A 19,933-nucleotide genomic window follows, 5' to 3' on the forward strand; every position below is an offset into this window, starting at 1 on the left:
AGGATTTTATTAAAGGCTGATCTGTCCCTCCTTTCCTCAGCTTGTGGTGTTTCTGTTGTTCCTGACGGCCGTTGGAGGTCTGATCGTCACATTAGTGGAAGATTTTGGTCCAAACAGCTCGGCTGAGAAAAATTCTGCTGTGTTCTACACAAACCCAGTCCTGTTCGCTGTCACATGGGTAAAGCTTAGGCCTTATGTTTGAATGTTTCCTCCAATGTAATGAAAAGATGTAAAGAAAGATTCATTGTTTTGTGTTTTTATCTGTTTTATTTTTCAGATCCTTGTGCTGTTGTGTCAGGAAGGAGTGAGACGAAAGGAAAGAGCAGTAGACTCTTCTACTCTTTTCTTTTTCTGGTTCCTTCTTGTTCTGTGTGATGTTTTCCCTTTCCAGACGCTCCTACGGGAAGCTCTTAGGCAGGTAAGGGCAACCACAGATCAGATCAGGAAACTTTTTATATTTAAATGATACATCATTAAATACCTCTCTCACCTGTTAACATCTCTTTCCATCCAGGGAGAGGTGAGAGATATCCCTCGTTTCTCTCTTTTCTACATTTCCTTTGGGCTGGAGTTGATTGCACTGGTTCTCTCCGCTGTGGCCGACATCCCTCCAGAGGCAGAGGAGCTCGTGAAAAAGGTTGTTTTTTGTTCTTATTTGACTTTGAAAGTCCTACTGAAATACAGTACAGTGGGGGAAATAAGTATTGAACGTGAAACTTTCTTTCTAAGTTAACACATTCCTAATATGGCTAGTCTCATGGCATTTATAACATTTGTTGGTAACAATGAATGCATTCCCCACATATAGAAGTCAAAACAACTTAAATAGCCAAGTTATATGTGTATGTGGAATGAAACTGGGATTAAGTTCTAAAAACTAGCAACGGATGAAATCCTTTTAACAGATAAACCCTTCCTCCTAACATTTCAAATCAATATCAGCTGTTTTTGTTCTAATTGATGGCTTATAAAAATACTTTTTATTACTAAGAAGCTCAATACATTCAAGACCTTATTGCTGGAAAACTGGCTGACAACATTGGTTACAAATATATTTATACACCTTAACTTTCCAGTGAACACTATTAAGTAATTATGTAAAGTTTATTTATTAAGACGACATTCTGAACTTCTTTCAAAAATCAAAAGAATGGTCTTAGATACCAGATGTCGCCTACAGAGAGCTTTAGAAATACGTGGAATTAGCAGGTACGGTTACTTCAAAGAGACCAGGAATGCACTCAGCTACCAAAGCCTTGATGGACAGTCACTGTGCAAGACACTACTGTTGAAGAAAAATCATGCTGAAGCTCATTTAAAGTTTGCTGCACAACATTTGACATACTGGGAGCATGTTGTCTAGCACCGTAGCAGTGCTAAAGTTCAAAGGTGCGATTGTCATGGCGTGGTGCCACTTTTCAGAATACGCTATTTGCAGATTTAATTCAAGAAATATTGAATCTGGGATAGTTTTACAAGAAATTTTTAGATGGAATCTGAAGAAGAAATAATGGTAGACTTTTCAGCAAGATGGTGACTTAAAACACACAACTGAGTAAAAGCTCAGCTGGTTTCAGAGAAAGAAAGAAAGGCTGCCAGAGTCAGTCGCTCTAATGACTTTAATCCAAATGAAATCTATATAAAAAGATGAAGTTAAGGTAGGGCCAATAATGAGACAACCTTAAAAACAGGAATGCTTTTGCAAGTGGAATGGTTTTTCGAAGTCACCAATGAAAACAAACTAAAGAATAATATCTATTTGTTTCTAACACAATATCTACTCCACATCAGTATACACTAGATGTCCATTATATATATTTTTTTATCCCAGTTGATATATCTTATGTACCCATAACATATACTCATAACATTCTTAACAAATATCAACACCTGTCATCTGTTGTTTCTGTTGTAGAATCCAGAGGCTGGTGCAGCGTTCTTGAGCAGAATCACCTTTAACTGGTTCAACAGGTAAATCCAACATCACTACCGAAAGAATTTCAATAAATGAAAGTAAGTAAATAAGAAAGTAAGAAAGAAAGAAGTGGTAAATTTATACAGTGGTTGTTAGTCATACTGATCACTCAAAAGTGTGTACAAATAATAGGAAGAATAGGAAGGGCATGAATGAATAGTCTATTAATTTCTGGGGCGGGGGGCGTCAGGAGTTGTTTAATCCTAATAAGCCTAAAAGGTAAGTCTGATAGGGTCGACTTGAACAACAAAGTATGGGATAGCAAACGGGTAAAAAAATTATATTTAAAGTACATATATAAAAAAACAGAAATACCAAAAGATGCAAAGTAGCTTGTGCAAAAAGCACTTTTTAAAAAAGTAAAAGCACAATGTGCAACCTGAGCCTTGTGCTGCGACCTGAGGCTTCTTCTTGCTTCTCCAGCATGGTGGTGAAGGGCCACAAAACCCCTCTGGTTCAGGAGGACTTGTGGGAGCTGAACGAGACGGACAGCACCGCCTACATCAGCCAGCGTTTCAATCAACACATGCGGTACGAGTTGGGTCTGGCTCGGATCCGATTTCAAAAAAAGTTGAAGAATAAACTGCTCAAAGACCCGAGTAAAGCGGTGGAAGAAGCTTCTCAAAGCAACGGTCTGGGGAAAGGTGTGAGTCAGGATGTGCTGATGATGGTGAGAATATTTAGATACAACAAAGAACCGTCCAGGTTTTAAGTCCCAATTTATTTTATTTTCAGCAACAACACCGATTCTCTTCCAGGTGGTCCCCATGTGTTGTTGTGTTCCTAAAGAATGTGCTTACATATTTTGCACCAGGAGGAAAAAGGAAAGAAAGAGGAAGAAAAGAAGAAGAAAAATGAAAAAAAGAAGGAGGAAACCAATTATCCAAATGCATGGCTGGTTACCACGCTTTACAAAACATTTAAAGGGATTCTGATTGAATCTGCCTTCTTCAAACTTCTCCAAGACCTTCTGGCTTTTGTCAGTCCTCAACTCCTGAAGTAAGTGATATTTGTAGAAAATACGGAGCCACCAAAGGGACATTGAAGGCAAAAAAAAAAAAAAAAAAAAAATACAAAAAACTTTCACATGCACCCCAGATATCTAATTTGTGTATTACAATAGGATTACAATACTAAGATAATATTTCAATGAATTAACAAAATCTATAATAAATTAAGTAACTAACCTTGTCTTCCTTCAATTTTTGGGTGATAGTATTAGGTATATTTGATGTTTTAAAAGGGTTTAACAGATCTTGGGCTGCCACCTTTCACATCAATCAAAAGTAACTATCTGGTGAGCACAAGAAAGTATTTCAGTTTTGGTCCTTCAATGTCTCTTTAGGAGGATAAAAAATACTGCTAACAAGATTCAAACTGCCACTCAGAAAATTGTAGATTTTTTCTAACTGAATGTAATATTTTTGAAGAACAAATCCAGGTTTTTAAAGCTAAAGATTAATTTTATGTGTTTTTACCCTTTAGTCTTTAAGAATCAAATCTTGACTCAAAAGCATGTCAGGATCACGTTAGCACGTTTTTTTACATTTTGTTTTTAAATCAGTAGCATCTAACTTGACTGGACCACAGTTGTTTTATCTTTGTGCCTCTTCCACAAAGAAATCAAGGCTTTCCCAGTTCTGCGGTCTGGCCTTGTGAGCGTCTAAACATGCACAGTTTAACTATTTACCATTCATTGATTTGTGAAACACCCACTGATAACACCAGGGCAGTGGGACAAGAAAGAAAAGTCCCCTCCCTCAGTGCAGGATTACCTAGGTCAGGGGTCTCCAGCATGTCCCTCCCATTTCACTACTTTGCCAATAGGTCAATGACAAATGTGGTCAATAAAATAACTACAATTTGTCAGTTAGTGAAACCGGTCAAACATTACATCCAATAAAAACTCAAGATGCCCTGCCCCCTCCTGAGATGAAATCTGTGATGAAACTTTAAATTTGTCATCTAGCTGTCAATCAGACATTTCTGCAAAGCTTTTAGAAGCAACAAAACCAGCAGAGTTAGTAATTCCAGTAAGAGGCAAAAAAAAAAAAAAAAGTTATATTTTTGTGATGAGTTTTGAATGAGAATAAAGAACTTCATCAAATTTCTCCCAGGTCTTTCCAGCAGAAAATGACCTTCGCAAAATGAAAGTAAAAAAAAACAAAAAACTGATAACTGTCTTCCAAAAAAAAAACAATCCCTGTTCACTCAACAGATGAAGAACGCTAGTGCATCAACCAGGGCACATTTTAAAGTGGCACACAATCTCGATCAAGCACAAAGAAACCTTTGCTGATGGTGGGATCATTAAATGATACTTTCTGCTACAGCTGATGTCAAGCTTTGCTCAAACACTGTATCTTGGAGCCAAGTTAGGATACTGGAACACTTTTTTTTTTAGTGCTGAGTGAGATAATGCCATTCATAGACGATAGCACACTAAATATATATATATATATATATATATATATATATATATGGGCGACTGTGGCTTGATGGGTTGAGTAGTCGTCTGGCAACCAGAAGGTTGTGGGTTCGATTCCAGCTTCCCCTTGCCACATGTCGATGTGCCCTTGGGCAAGGCACTTAACCCCAAGTTGCCTACCGAGCTGCGTCTCGGTGTATAAATGTGTGTGCGTTAGTGAGAGCGACTGGGTGAATGTGGCTATAGTGTACAGCGCTTTGGGTGGTCAGCATGACTGGAAGAGCGCTATATAAGTTCAGTCCATTTACCATTTAATACGAGATGAGTGGCTATTGGATCTTGCTTTTCAAGTTGTTGTGACTAGAAAAAAATACCCTAACCAGCAGTTGTAAGGTAGAGACAAAACAGAGTGTGAAACAATCAGTCCTTGCGATCCAAAATAATAGATTTGGGCGCTTCTGCTCAGTTGTGAAAGATGCTGAAATCCCACCCAGAGACAGGAAAAGCTGTTAAGGTACACAGATTCTGTGATCTCCTGTCCAAGCTGGGACATGTTTTCAGACAGGGTCTGTCACTTTGAGAACCTGGAGCCCTGTCTGACGTTTATTATCAACTCCTCCCTGGATCCGGGCATCAGGGAGTTCTTGTCTGGAAAGACGGCTGAGGTTTTAAAATGTTGATTCTGTGGAGATGGAGGTCATACATTTACAAAATGAAATCCAGCTTGAATCCCAGCATTGCTGGAGTTTGGTAGAGGCAGACATAGCTGCATGGTCTGGGTCAACATGTCTGTGTGAATCAGCCTTTTCCTTAAATGAATGTTATAAAATCAAAGCACAGGAACAGACTAACAGATCAACATCAGAGTGAACCTCAGTGGATACAGTCCGGTGCACAACCTTCTGGTTGACTCTGCAATGCTGCATGAAAGTTATACAAAGAGAGTGGTTGTATTAACTTAGAAATGTGTACGGTTTGTTGTTTATTTCTTGTGATTAAATGTCTTCTCTTGCTCAGGTTGATGATCTCCTTCATTCAGAACAAATCCAGCTATGCCTGGGTTGGGTATTTGTATGCAGTGCTGCTGCTGGTGGTGGCTCTTCTGCAATCTCTGTTATTGCAGCAATATTTCCAGAGATGCTTTGTTCTGGGGATGAAGGTCCGAACTGCCCTCATGGCTGCCGTCTACAAAAAGGTAACAACAGCAATGGCAGCTTGACATAAGCTGATCGGCAAGTTTAGCAAAACTTTCTTCTGAAATTTTGTTTGAGCCTATGTATTAAAAAACGCAAGAAATATATGGAATATATACTACTGTTGTAACTGCGGTGATCAATATTTTGGATTATTTAGGCAGCAATAGAACTGATAAATGTATTTTTTATATAAATGCTATAAATGTTTCAAATGTGTTGCTCTTGCGGTAATAAACTGAGAACATGTCTTTTTTTTCTATATTCCTTTGTCTCCGTCTCCTCTCAAAGGCTTTGGTGATGTCTAATGATAACCGTAAAGAATCAACCGTCGGAGAAACCGTGAACCTCATGTCAGCAGACGCCCAGCGCTTCAACGACGTGACCAACTTCATCCACCTGCTGTGGTCCTGCCCTCTGCAGATCATTGTTTCCATCGTTTTCTTGTGGATGGAGTTGGGACCTTCAACTCTGGCAGGGCTGGGAGTAATGGTGCTAATGGTGCCAATTAATGGACTGCTAGCCAACCAGGCCAGAAAATTCCAGGTCAGGAAATGTAAAAAAAACTAACAAACAAACAACAAATGTTTCTAAACTCAACATACATCAGCAAGTTCATTTCAATAAATTTGAATATTTTAGAAATTTGCTTTAAGAAGCAAAATGTAGCAGTGAGCGTGTTATATATTTTAGCCTTTACTTTTGTCAAATGCGATGCTAAGGACTTACAGCTAAAGAAAACCCCATTTAGAAAATTACATAAAACCAGTATATATATATATATATATATATATATATATATATATATATATATATATATATATATATATATATATATATATATATATATATAAAAGAGACATTTTTAGTACAATGGTGGCTTACATGGTCAAGGTGAAGACTTCTAATCTGACTTCACAGCCATTGTCTGTGGAAAGCTACTAAAGGTAATTGCTAAAGAAGCTGGCTGTTCAGAGTGCTGTATTCAGGCACAATAATGAAAAGTTGAGTGAAAGCAAAAAGATGTGGTGGGAAATTGTGAACAAGCAACAGAGATAACTGCCTTGAGTGAAAAAAGTCTAAGAGTGCCTGAAAAGTTTGGTAGATTTTTAAGTCTTGGTCAGCCAGTGATTCAAAAGACAAGGGTTACATCTATCATAATCATTTTGTTAAAAGAGACCTGTTGTGCTTCCTTTTAAACATTTAGGATAGGTCCATGGGTAATGCAAAACATGTTCAATACATTTTTTAGCACAAAGTCTGTGTAGACAGTCCTGTTGCTATGTCTTCTCAACTGCTTTAAAACATCTGTCTGTGAGTGTTATATTTTATACAGCATTTGTGTCAGATACCTCTAGGAGGCATTTTGGTTGTTTTAGGTCAGAACAATCTGAAAAAATTAAGATGCTAACAGCGCTAGTGTCGCTATAGTATTTTCATTGCAAATTAGTATCACGCTATCCATTAGCCGTAGTTTTACAGCATGTAATAATGCCAATGTTAAGTTGTGTTCTATGTGATTTATTCCAGTAATAATTGTAACTTTAATGTAAGAAGTGACGTGAAAGTCGTGTAGAATGTTACTGTTTGAACCGAACTTTTAGCATCATGATTCAGGCCTTACACTGCCTCCAATGCCTTGTGGTCTTCATCCTGTGGTTGTGAAAGTCAGCATAGCATGAAACCTTATCTTTTTATACTACTTTGTCACTTAGTCTTGGCAAAAGACACAAGGTTTCCTGTCTTGGCCGTGATCTTTATTCTCAGGTTATCAACCCTCGTGTTCATCCTATGAATGCTTGTAAACAGGGGAAGAAATGTTTAACAACTCCTCTAGATTGCTGGTTTATATCCAGATTTCTGTTGGTTTTTTTCCTGTTTAACACGAGGTTAATAATGAAATTATTTATATCTGCTTTCAGATAGAAAACATGAAGTTCAAAGACAAGAGACTGAAAATAATGAATGAAATGCTCAACGGAATCAAGGTAATCCTCTTTTTTCTGTTACTGTCTGGAGATGGTTGAACCCTCTTATTGTTGTATCTATAACTCAAGTCCCCCTCAACACCGTTTACCTTGGTCCCTTCTCAGATCCTGAAGCTGTTTGCGTGGGAGCCGTCGTTCCGGACTCAAGTTGAAGACATTAGAGGAGAAGAGCTGAAGGTGATGAGGAAGTTTGCCTATCTCTCATCCGTCTCCACTTTCATCTTCTCCTGCGCCCCCGCTCTGGTGAGTCATCCTAGATGTTAGTAAATGGACTAAAAGCCTATAATGGAGCTTGCTGCTAATCCTGCCTGTACTTTATTTATATACAGGTTTCTCTGGCCACATTTGCTGTATTTGTTGGTGTGAGCTCAGACAATATATTGACCGCTGAGAAAGCCTTCACTTCCATCTCTTTGTTCAACATCCTTCGGTTTCCGCTGGCCATGCTGCCAATGCTCATTGCTTCCATTGTGCAGGTAAATACTGTTAAAATGCTGCATGGAGACAAACCAGAGCTGTAATAAAACCCTGATTAGTTCTATGGTTCACACCTCAGACAGCAGTGTCTAAGAAGAGACTGGAGAAGTTTTTGGGAGGAGATGATCTTGACAGCGACATTGTGCGTCATGACCCTAGTTTTAGTAAGTTAACCATCTTTTTTGATTTCATGAAAGAAAATCTGTTTTTTTTTTTGTATCTGCATTGATTTCTTTTCTTCTCCTAGACTCTGCTGTCAGCATATCTAATGGTTCCTTTTCATGGGAAAAAGACTCTGAGCCTCTGCTGAAAAAGTATGACTGTTGTGTTTCCAACACAAGTATTTCCGTTGAAAAATCAGCTAGGATCCTCTTTTTTAATTCTATTGACTGAATATTTTAGAATTTATTTTTTTAACTTTGTTGAAATTCTGAAGTTTACACTGAATCAGTCAGTATTTAGTAGAATTGTCTTTTAAACTGAATGATTTGGGTCAGATATTTTGGGTATCTCTCCACATAATTCCTAAAATAGTTGGAGGAATAGGAATTTTGGCCCATTCTATGAAGGTTCTTTTGTTCCAAAACGATTTGTGCATTATAAGCATGAAGTCAGGTTTGTGGGCCACCTTGCTCACACACCCTTCAAGCTCTTCCCACACTGTAAAAAGGGAACTAAAAATAAGTAAAATTTTCTTGAAATTAATATATTGTTCCTGGATTTGAGTGGGTAAATAAGACTATTTGCCAATGAACTAAGTTTTTTTTTTTTACCCCTAACATAAAATAATGAGATACCGTGCACTTGAAATAAGATGATGGAAATGAATTGATCCTATTTTAAGCACAAAAACCTTATTCTATTGGCCAGTAGACTTATTTACCTGCTCAAATCAAGGAAAAACATTCATTTCAAGAAAATTTGACTTACTTTTAGTCCCCTATTTGCAGTGCACACATATTCTCAGAACTCTTGTTGTGATGGCCACTTCAAAACATTGACTTTGTTGTCCTTAATAATTTGGCTGTATGTTTAGATTCATTGTAGCTAACCATATGTTCGAAGCTTCAAACTTTCTAGTTGATGTCTTGAGTTGCATAAGCATTTTTACATTGTGTTTTTTCTATGTAAGGTTTGGTCTGATTCATTGTTGTCTTTTGGTGTCTTTTTACAAAATTCATGTACATAACCAATTCAATGGACAGTATGCGACCACCAAATTCCCTTTTAATGCTTGTATATTTTGGAATCTATGCAATGTTATTTCTGTCTGTTTCCCAGTGTGTCACTGGACATTAAGCCTGGTCGGCTGGTAGCCGTAGTGGGAGCTGTGGGCTCAGGGAAATCCTCTCTCATGTCAGCCCTCCTGGGAGAGATGCACAGCACCAAAGGCTTCATTAACATTCAGGTAATGCTTGATCTCTCCATTAATGTTTGTCAAATTGCAACAAGATGTTTAAAAATGTCCTGCCTTTACTGCAGAGTTTATGCTTAATTCCTTACAGAAAGATTCAAGTTAGTAAAAGTGGGTGGTCCAGTAAAGTATTGGTTGACCGGTTATTTTTCTGCTCCAAAAGACTGTTTGCCAAACGCCTGTATGGAAATGAAAAGTAATCAGCGAGAGCTCGTCTTTTACGTTTAGAGGCTGAACTAAATCTGCTTATATTGCTCTTGGATCAGATATTGACTTTCTATGATCTATTTAGTCTTTATTCAAAAGGGTTTGTGAGGAGTAGCAGATTTACCGTTAGTGACGGCTCATAAAGATTTTAGGATTTTGCACCTTGTAGAGAAAGACTTACATAAACACAAATAGGGGAGGGTATAACAAGCATTCACATTGCTTTATAGTAACTAACGTCAGGTTGACTCTTAAAAGTTGCTTGCAGCTTCTCTGCTTTTAGAAAATAAAAACACATTTCTAACCATCATTTTATTGTGTTCGAGGACAAAATCCTGGGATGTGATGAAAAAGGTCCACCGTTAAAGACAAAAACGATGTATAGTAGGTTTCCCCTGGAAACTCGCCAAGAGAAATTTCATTAGTAAAATAAAATGCTTGTTCTCTTTTAATTGCAAATGATGATGATAAAGTGCATCTGTTTAGTAAATATGATTAGAAAAAGACACAATCTGTATCAGGAGAGGATTTTAAAAACAAATGACAGAGAAATAAAACATAACCCTTAAAACAAGCGCTGAGTGAAGAGAAGATCAATGTGAAGAGAAGATCAATGTGACGAAGACGATTAGTTTTGACTTCTTGACTTTGTACGTTACTGCTTTTTTGAAACGCCATAATCCTGGCCAGAGTGTCCTTTTAAATTTGACTTTAAAATTCAGAGGATAAAAAGTGCACACACACACACACACACACACAAATGATACAGCAGAGGATAAAAACTTCACCCTCATTTGATTTTTATCGGTCACATTTCTAAATTTTATCAAAGGTACTGAAATTTTTCATTTTCAGGTGTTGTTCATATAATTATAATATCATGAAAAAGTAGATTTTTCCAGTAATTCCATTAAAAAAGTGAAACTTGTATATCATATTCATTCATTACATACAGACTAATATATTTCAAGGGTTTATTTCTTTTAAATATGATGATTATAACTTTTCGGAGATACTAAATGTGGGCTTTTAATTAGTTCTCAGTCATAATCATCAAAATTTAAAGAAACACTTGGCATATATCAGTCTGTGTGTAATGAATGAATATCATATACAAGTTTCAGATTTTAAATGGAATTACTGGAGAAAAAATCAGCTTTTTCATGATATTCCAATTATATGATCATCACCTGTATGTCCTTCTGTCCAGTGGCAGCTTCACAAAAAAAAGCTATATTCTTGGAAAATGTACAATATAAAGCTGTTATGCTGCTCGTCCATTTAATGGGTGTATGAATAGAACACTTTAATTGGATTATTTCCTCAGAAAAGCCTGTTATTAACGTTGTGAATTTTCTGAAAATTCTAGTGTGTTTTATACATTTATCACAGATTTTATTTTTCTCAAGTGGAATAATTATATACCACATGACTTCAGCAATTTTTAAAAACAAGAATTAGTTGGAAAGCTTTGATTTTCTTGTAAATTTTCTATAAAAAAAAACACACTGTCAAAGCTGCACAGACAGGCTGACATAAATGCATACAGCCATGGTACTTTTGGAAAATGTTCTGGTGCTTGAAGATTGTCTTTTGACTTGACAAGGCCAAGTCTCTTACCTACGTATTGTTTTTGTTTAACAACGCTCTTTCAAATACCAATAACCCAAATTCAGGGAACCTCCAAGCATTCAGTAGGGGTTCAAGGAAAAGTGTAGATCCACACAAGTTAAGTAAATCTTTTAGAGGAAACTGGTTTTGAACATTCAATAACCACCAAGGCTTATGAATGCCATGAACAAAATCACTGTGGGTGTCAACAGCTTAGGCCACTTTACAGAAACAAGAACTGAGACGGTGAGAAGCAAGAAAGAAACCTCTGCTCCAAAATCAGCACATTCAAGTTTGACGGCAATTGACAGCTGCACATCTAGACAAGCCAAACACATCCGGAGAGGAAAAGTTTAATGGTCAGATATCATAACGTAAATGAAATAATAAAAATTAAATTTAAGTAAAACTTCCATTCAAAACAACGGCTCATCTGGTTTTGGAATGGACAAAGCCTCCCCACAGTCTGATCCCAAAGTCTATTGTTAATTTGTGCCGTATGCATATAAGCGATGAAATATTCAGATTTACTGCCAGAAGCTTTTGTTGGCTTCAAACAGGCGTGGCCAAGAGGCAGCTTGCTAAGACAAATTTTAAGAAACTCTTGCAGGATTCGTATTTCTTCTACCGTATGTAGACTTTGAAATAAATCTTCAATAAATTCAATCTTGTAAATCCATGTCTTGCTTATTTTAATTAAATGAAATTGATTATTGCTATTGTATAGCCAGTGGTTACTGGAGACTAGTACTTTACACCTGATGTATCTTTGGTATTTCCTCCCAGGGTTCTCTTGCATTCGTACCACAGCAAGCCTGGATCCAAAATGCCACTCTGCGAGACAACATCTTGTTTGGCTCTCCCTTTGAAGACAGGAGGTTCCAAGACGTAGTGGAGGCCTGTGCTCTTGGCCCCGACCTCAAGCTGCTGTCTGCAGGAGACCTCACAGAGATCGGAGAAAAGGTACGTTGATGTGATCAGGTTTTAGAAGTTCAATCATGTGGGTTTTGAGTAAATGTCATAAACCTGACGTAAATGAAAACCTTGCATGGTTCTGTAAAGCTCATAGCATCCTGTGTTGTGCTCTCATCTCTGTTCTTAGGGTATCAACCTGTCAGGAGGTCAGAAACAGCGTGTCAGCTTGGCCAGAGCGGCCTACAGCCAGGCTGATATTTTTCTGTTAGATGACCCCCTGTCTGCTGTGGACTCTCATGTCGGAAAGCATCTGTTTGATAAAGTTATTGGACCCAATGGGCTTCTCAAAAACAAGGTTTGTACTCGTCCTAAATTAACACTAAAGAAAAACCTGTGGTCTCGCCAACTGAAGATGTCATCGATACATTTTCAGTAGGTAAATGTTAATTTAGCATTTTCATTTTCACAAACAGCTGTTGTGGCACGGTTTTATCAAACCTATGTTGCAAGCTTTATTTTATCTGGTGCAACAATAATGCTTGGCCAAGATCTTGCATAAACGATTGCAGAGTTGAGGCACTAAGCCTGGAACTGCAGGATCCCCCCTGCTGCTGTGTGCACAGCGCTAAAACTGAATGTGAAACAAGCCCAGTCAACAGAAGCACCCAAAGACTCTCGCAAATAATCACATCTTCTGCTGCTTTCCTTATACACACGCTTTTGTTGAAATGACCTTTTTCCGTTGCCTCTTTCCAAACCAATTCTCTTTTATGGATTTGTTTCATAAAGGAGTTGTTTTTTTTTAGGCTTCCTCTTCATGGCCGTTTATTCCTGAACTTTGTGTAAAAACGCTCTTTTGATTTCCCCTCTTGTGAATTTCAGTGAATAGATTTTGCCCAACGTTGGCGTGATTTTCAGCAATAGTTTTTCAAGAATTTGTCAGACCACGCTTCTTCATTACAGATCACTTCCGTCTTTGGGGGTTTGAAAGATGGATTAAACAGTTTTGGACCTAATTTGGCTTGTTTCAGGAGTTCTCTCAGTTGCTTTGTTTACTGGATGCAGATCAATAATTTATTCTCTTCTGAAACAGAGTAATGTATTCTCTAGTCACAAATGTCTTTGGTGACTTTGATCGTTCAAAACTATTTTCTCAGCTGGAGATTAGAAATTGTGGACTATTTCTAATCTCTGGTTGTGTACAGTTCTGACACGCCAGTATCAATTTGAGCCCATTTTTTTTATATCTTTTGAAGAACTTTAACTATAATTAACAGCATTTTCTAGCCTTCCTGTCGTGATTCCCGCCAAGATGATAAAACAATTTCTGTTGTAGAGAGTAGTTGCCCTAAAAAAATGGTTTTACTGATGTTTTAAAATGAACATAAAGTGATTATGGAGTGGAACGTTATCATCAGTAATAATTCCCTTATGTTTAGTAGAAATCCTCAGTGCAGAACAATAACAGCTAGTCAGACTGATCTCTAGTTTAACCAGTTTTACGGATTTAATATATCTCAAACTAAAATGTTAGTTAGATGTTAAACTTGTAACTGAAATGTCGTAATTGTTCTGTGAAACTAAGCATTTTGGGGGGATTTTGTGTCAAACTCACATTTTGAAAAGCTCCTGAATCTGGTTTGGGTTTAACTCTAAGCATTGAAACGATCTGGCTCTTTCTGCTTTGCATAATATGTACCGCAGTAGTAGTATCCCAAATGGACTTAAATCAGACTTTAGGAAATACAGAGATTAATTTTTATCTCCAATTTGTTACAATAATTTTGTGTCAGCAAAGGCTAAAATACAATATCTTATTAACTAATGCGCTTTTGTCTCTGCAGACTCGTATCCTGGTGACTCATGGAGTTAGTTTCCTGCCTTATGTGGATGAAGTTGTGGTTTTGGTAAACGGACAGGTTTCTGAGATCGGATCCTACCAGAGCCTCCGTGCCAGCAAAGGAGCTTTTTCAGAATTTTTGGACGAATACGCCAAGGAGCAAAGTAATCAGACAACCCATGAAAAAGGTAATCACAGCCTTTCCTGAAATGTAGCATGTTTTGTGAAAGGCCAAATTCCTTTTCTGTTTTGGATGGTAACGGGAATCGATGCTGCATGTGAGTGAGCATCTGATACTGTGTAGTCATATTGACTAGTTTTGATCAATGTCCTTGCAGATGGTTACCAGGATACAGAGGATGTGGAGCTCATCCCCGACAGAGAGGACACTCAGCCAGACTGCCCTCCAGAGGACGCCGTTTCTTTTACACTGAAAAGAGAAAACAGCATCCGACGCAGCCAAAGAGGAACTAGAAGCAGGTTTGAAAACCTTCTTGTGTAAAGTAACATCTGGTGCAAAAATATAAAACTAAATAAATAACGTAGTTACACACATGTCAGCGGTTGCTTTGCATTGGAATTGATTTTCTTCATACATTTCATTCAAGGTTTCTTCTTCTATTCTTGTCTATTATTTTTATCTGCTGTGTCCCGTCTTCAGCTTCAGATTAAGAAAAAACAGCACCTTAAAACCAGCAGAAGATACTGGGGAGACAAAAAAAGGTCAAAGGCTGATAGAGAAAGAAACTATGGAAACGGGACAGGTAAACATTTTGAGTGTACCTCATTTAACAATAGGAGGAAAACAACTGTGGCTGAAAATGTAGAAGCTGTTTTCTGAGTATCTTCTCTCTGACATCCAGGTCAAATTCTCGGTGTACCTGCAGTACCTGCGAGCCATGGGCTGGGGATATACTTTTTGGATCTTCTTAATTTACTTTATCCAAAATATCGCCTTCATCGGTCAAAACCTGTGGCTGAGTGACTGGACCAATGATGCAGCAGAGTACTACAACCAGACGTACCCTTCCTCGATGAGGGACACCAGGGTGGGAGTGTTTGGTGCTCTTGGAGTAGCTCAGGGTAACTGCTCTTTTTTTTTTTTTTTTGTGTAACTTTCAGATTTTACTCACTTGGTTTGTTTACGTCTACATTTCTCGGTTTTTAGATTTAAGGCTCTGGGGAAATGTGTTCAATAATACACCCCAAGTATTCAAACTGGATTTTGCGTCACAGACAGCAAAATAGCTCAACCACTTCCATGAGCTCCGCGTTCACAAGTTGTACCTTGGAATATTTAATATTTTTCATTGAGGATTCAATAAATCATGTAATATCCTCAGCTTTCTGTGGAGATGCAAGTGTTTGATCTTTAATGACTTGAGATGAAATTGAAGGTCACTCCGAATTGATCTAATAGGTTTGCATAAAGGAGCTTTAATTTCCTGTTCAAGCGTGTTTGTCAGGATCTGAAGTGGGAGTTATGGTCTATATATGATTCATCTTCTAATTCTTTTCTGCAGTTTGCATTTAAAGAGTTCCTTTCTGCTTAATGTTGTCGTTGTTTTTTTCTTTGCTATATAGTCATCTTTTCAAAGGAGAAGTCATTTTTATTCATTTATTTCTGTGTAAAATAGCAGCGTGTACATCCTCCAACTGATTTTTAGAAAAATATTATGCAAATTTGAACCTTTCCCTTTAATGGGAACATTGCGTATGTTCTGTAATCCCAGGTTAGGAACTGTTGAGAAAGACAGAAAAACAGTGAACTGGTATTGTAAACCTCTCTTTAAAATCCTGAAGTCCTCTTTAAAATCGGTCTCTTGGAACTTCTTAAGACATTCAACACATGTCAAAATCATGTTACCTTCACAAGAATTGCAGACTCTCAGTATTGCACCTTACTACAGCGCTCGTATGCGTTAAATTAACGCAATCAGACAAAAGCAAAGGGCTGCCAGGAGGAAAAAACTTGTCTTGTTAAAAACGAAATACATTCCTGCACTGCATCGGTTACCTAGGTGGTGATGGGAAGTTGTTTTGCCCCAATTCCAAGCAGAACATTTAGCAGATACTAAACAGTGGGTATGAGCAAGGACTGCATACCAGCTGTCGAGCATGGTTGTTGAGGGGTTATGTTTTGGGGTTGCATTGCAGCCACAGAACCTGGGGACTCCACAGTCAATGAGTCAGATATGAACAGCTGTGTAGACCAAAGCATTCCAGCGGTCAAAAAATCCCGACGTCATTGCAGTAAAAATGCTTTTGCTTAACCAAGTGTTCTCAAATGTCAATAAATGGACCCTGTAAAAAGAACAGTTGGTGTTTTTAGCTGACCGATATGCTAAACAAAACATATAATTCAAAGTATGGTCCGGTTCATCTGATGCTCTATAGACCACGGGTGGAGTTTGCATGTTCCTCTTGTCCATGCAGGTGGTTTTCATCTGGTACTTCCCACACGGTCCAAAAACACAAATGCTAGTTTAATCGGTCAGCCTGAATGCGGTTAGGTGTGAGTTTTGTGCAAAATGCTTGTTTGTCCGGCTTGTCTGTGTTACCTTGTCAGAGTCTGGCGACCTACTCACCTATCTTCCCTGCCTCTCACTCAATGACTGCTGACCACAGACGTTCACACGGGATGTTCCCATTATGTCACTGCTTATGTTACAGGTTTATTTGTGTTCCTTGGCACGCTGCTCCTAGCCAACGCTTCAGTTAACGCATCTCGGATTCTGCATTCGAGACTACTAAACAACATTCTCCGGGTCCCCATGCTTTTCTTTGACACTACACCAATCGGAAGAGTTGTCAACCGGTTTGCAAAGGTGGGGCTTTATTTATTTTTATTGTATTTCTATTCATTCACCTTCGTAAATCTGCTAGATTTTTAAGTTGTAATCTGCACCCAGTTATAATTGAACTTCTTATTGAATAATTAATCATGCCAACATTGCATACACTTCTTCTGTAGGACATATTCACAGTAGACGAAACCATCCCTCAATCGTTTCGCTCCTGGATCTTGTGTTTGCTGGGCGTACTGGGGACACTGTTTGTCATCTGTCTGGCTACGCCTTTCTTCACCATCATCATCATTCCTCTGGCTGTGATTTACTTTTTTGTGCAGGTAAGTGAACTCAGACACGGGCAGAATGTAAATAACCAAGCGTCACAAAATATGTGATGGACTGTCCAGCTTCACTGGCTACTCTCTAGTTTCACCCATCCACCCACTGTCAACAGCAGTACACCATTAATGCTAACGGACACTTCTTCCTACCTCATCTGACATACTCTAGCACATAGCAAAGTCCTGCATCAAGTATGGATTGTAATAAGCCGACCTAATGTGAGCACCGGCCATCTGGGCTTTGCTGTCACTGGCTCACCTCCTTACCCACTGCCTTCATCTGTGGATAGTAGCTGGACAATGGATAGCAGGCTAGATGGTGAGATAGCTCTCAGTCTGATGTGATTTTTCATCCAAGGTCTCAACCTCAGCCCCTGTTGTGTGTTTCCATTACTATCACCTGTACAAGCCAGATAGGTCCTCTCTCTTAAGCGTGGAGAAATCGATGTTTTCACTACTAAAATGTTTCAATCATCAGACCACATGGAAAGTTTTCCACTTTAATTCAGCTTGTCGTGTATCATTTAGACCTGGAGTGCACTTAAAAAAATTTGAAGTGCCTTTACCTTATTTTTTAAATCAAGTTATAAAAACTCAGGAGTTCAGAGAAAACCTTGAGAGGCATTTGATGCTTTTGCATACTATTTACAATCATCTGTTATAAAATGCAGTATATATATATATATATATATATATATATATATATATATATATATATATATATATATATATATATATATAGAAGAAATTCAGAAACTGTAGTCTCTACCTAATCATCAAAAAGAAATGACTTTTCTCTCATGTTAATCAACATATTTCTTAAAAGAAACCAGAACTTTTAATGGTTTTCTGTAACTGAACAGATGCCTAGAAATGAATCCATTCATAACTCAAGGGCTGCATTAAAGTTGATAATCATTTAGGAATAGTACCACTATTGCACAGCGTTGTGCGGCATTTTAATCTGTTACCTGTTTAATGAAAATGGTTTCCTTTAGAAATATTATTCTGTAATGATCGCACTTTTTGCCGGCTCAGCCTGGTTTGAGTTTAGCAGCTTAACGAAGAGACATGACTCAGTGTCAACTGTTTTGAAACATTAAGGTTATGAGAAGAATGAAAACAGTGTGTTTTCCCAAACTTTACACTGTAGATTTTTCTTTTGATACTTGGTAAATAACATAACAGTCTTAGTATGCTGTTTTTTTTATGTTTACCGAAACATAGGTTAATCAAAGTGAGTTAAAGAGCCTATGTTATTATTACAGCTCTTCATTTTCAACTACGTTCAGGTTGTTGGTCTTGACACAAAAGTAAATTTAAGTTCATAATATTAACCCTTTTATGGTGATTTATGCAGTGAGGGGCAGAAAGGAGTAGTGATTATTTTTCGAGAGGAGAAGCTTCAAGTTATCAAATCAGCATCCCTCAGTAGTGCTCCATTCAAAGCACTTAAACAGAGACTGAGGCGTGGCAACTCAATGACAAGCTAACCAATAAGAGGTAGTAGACTACGGCAGATTTTTATGAGGTATTCAGTATTGGATGCTTTCATTTTATCCCTATCTGCTATCTGGCGTTTGCTGGAGCCCTGAACCTCATCGGCTCTTCTGGCTGCTGCATACGCCATGGCAGAACAGGGGACTGCTTGCATTTGGTGGCCTGAGACCTCTCCTAATCCCCAGAGAGGAGCTCCACCCCCCCAAAAACGTCCTGATAGTTCCAGATGGGAGGGATCCCTCTCGGTCCTGGAGGTGGTGGCTTCCCCTCCTGTGTCCTGCTCTTAAGTCTGTTCTACAATAGGTTCATACCTCAACTTTAATTTTGTCCAAAGCGGGCCCCGCACTAACAGCATCCTCTCACAGCTTGTTTGCATATTCCTCCTTTGTAGCAGGTCAGGTCAGCAACACCTTCCCTCATCTCCGTATTTCGTTTATTTTTACGGCACTTGATAAAATGATTAATGATTTAGATAAAGCCCGTGCTAACTTGATGAAACATTTTGATTTCTCTCCACTCCCAGCGATTCTACGTAGCCACTTCCCGACAGCTGCGCCGCCTGGACTCGGTGTCTCGCTCTCCTATATACTCTCACTTTGGCGAGACCGTGTCGGGTCTGTCCGTGATAAGAGCCTACAACCATCAGGAGCGGTTTTTGAAACACAATGAAGTAACCGTCGATGAAAACCTGAAAAGTGTCTATCCGTGGATCGTGTCAAACAGGTCAGTAATGGAAGGAGAGCTTTTTAAATATGTATATATTTCAAAGATAAGCCAATAGCAGGTTTCGGTTTTTCAAGAACAACATAATTGTGGGTTTCTGTACGATGTCTGTTTACTCAACAGATGGCTGGCCATCCGTCTGGAGTTCCTGGGAAACCTGGTGGTGTTTTTCTCTGCTCTATTTGCGGTTATATCCAGGGACTCCATTGATAGCGGCCTAGTTGGTCTGTCCATATCATATGCTCTTAATGTGAGTCCCTAAATCTCCTTCACTGTACATTAGGGCAATCAAAACAATTAAAACAAAAATAACAGTAATCATCCTGACTGAAGATAACTGGAATGACAAAACCAACAGAGTGATGTATTTTTTTATTTTATTTCCTATTCGTGTTTCCAGGTGACTCAAACCCTCAACTGGCTAGTAAGGATGACCTCAGAACTGGAAACTAATATTGTAGCTGTGGAGAGAGTCAGTGAATACTCTGAGCTTGAGAATGAGGTATGCTGTCTTTTAATGTTTCACCAC

General features: G+C 38.3%; 1 protein-coding gene across 1 annotated transcript in view; it reads left to right on the forward strand.

Annotated features, from left to right (window-relative positions):
• abcc2 (ATP-binding cassette, sub-family C (CFTR/MRP), member 2) overlaps positions 1–19,933 on the forward strand; it is a 28,760-nt gene that overhangs the window by 4,599 nt on the left and 4,228 nt on the right. Inside the window, exons 4-28 of the mRNA XM_036126559.1 lie at positions 41–178; positions 278–418; positions 515–637; positions 1,916–1,971; positions 2,399–2,645; positions 2,790–2,974; positions 5,421–5,598; positions 5,888–6,142; positions 7,519–7,584; positions 7,690–7,827; positions 7,914–8,060; positions 8,141–8,225; positions 8,309–8,375; positions 9,343–9,469; positions 12,080–12,256; positions 12,396–12,563; positions 14,053–14,236; positions 14,387–14,528; positions 14,710–14,812; positions 14,912–15,131; positions 16,722–16,876; positions 17,023–17,178; positions 19,205–19,404; positions 19,528–19,654; positions 19,805–19,906. Of these exons, the coding sequence (XP_035982452.1) occupies positions 41–178; positions 278–418; positions 515–637; positions 1,916–1,971; positions 2,399–2,645; positions 2,790–2,974; positions 5,421–5,598; positions 5,888–6,142; positions 7,519–7,584; positions 7,690–7,827; positions 7,914–8,060; positions 8,141–8,225; positions 8,309–8,375; positions 9,343–9,469; positions 12,080–12,256; positions 12,396–12,563; positions 14,053–14,236; positions 14,387–14,528; positions 14,710–14,812; positions 14,912–15,131; positions 16,722–16,876; positions 17,023–17,178; positions 19,205–19,404; positions 19,528–19,654; positions 19,805–19,906 (3,687 nt within the window). The remainder of the gene's footprint in view (positions 1–40; positions 179–277; positions 419–514; positions 638–1,915; positions 1,972–2,398; positions 2,646–2,789; positions 2,975–5,420; positions 5,599–5,887; positions 6,143–7,518; positions 7,585–7,689; positions 7,828–7,913; positions 8,061–8,140; positions 8,226–8,308; positions 8,376–9,342; positions 9,470–12,079; positions 12,257–12,395; positions 12,564–14,052; positions 14,237–14,386; positions 14,529–14,709; positions 14,813–14,911; positions 15,132–16,721; positions 16,877–17,022; positions 17,179–19,204; positions 19,405–19,527; positions 19,655–19,804; positions 19,907–19,933) is intronic.

This window comes from Fundulus heteroclitus, chromosome 22 (genome assembly GCF_011125445.2).
Source record: "Fundulus heteroclitus isolate FHET01 chromosome 22, MU-UCD_Fhet_4.1, whole genome shotgun sequence".
NCBI classification, from domain to species: Eukaryota; Metazoa; Chordata; class Actinopteri; order Cyprinodontiformes; family Fundulidae; genus Fundulus; species Fundulus heteroclitus.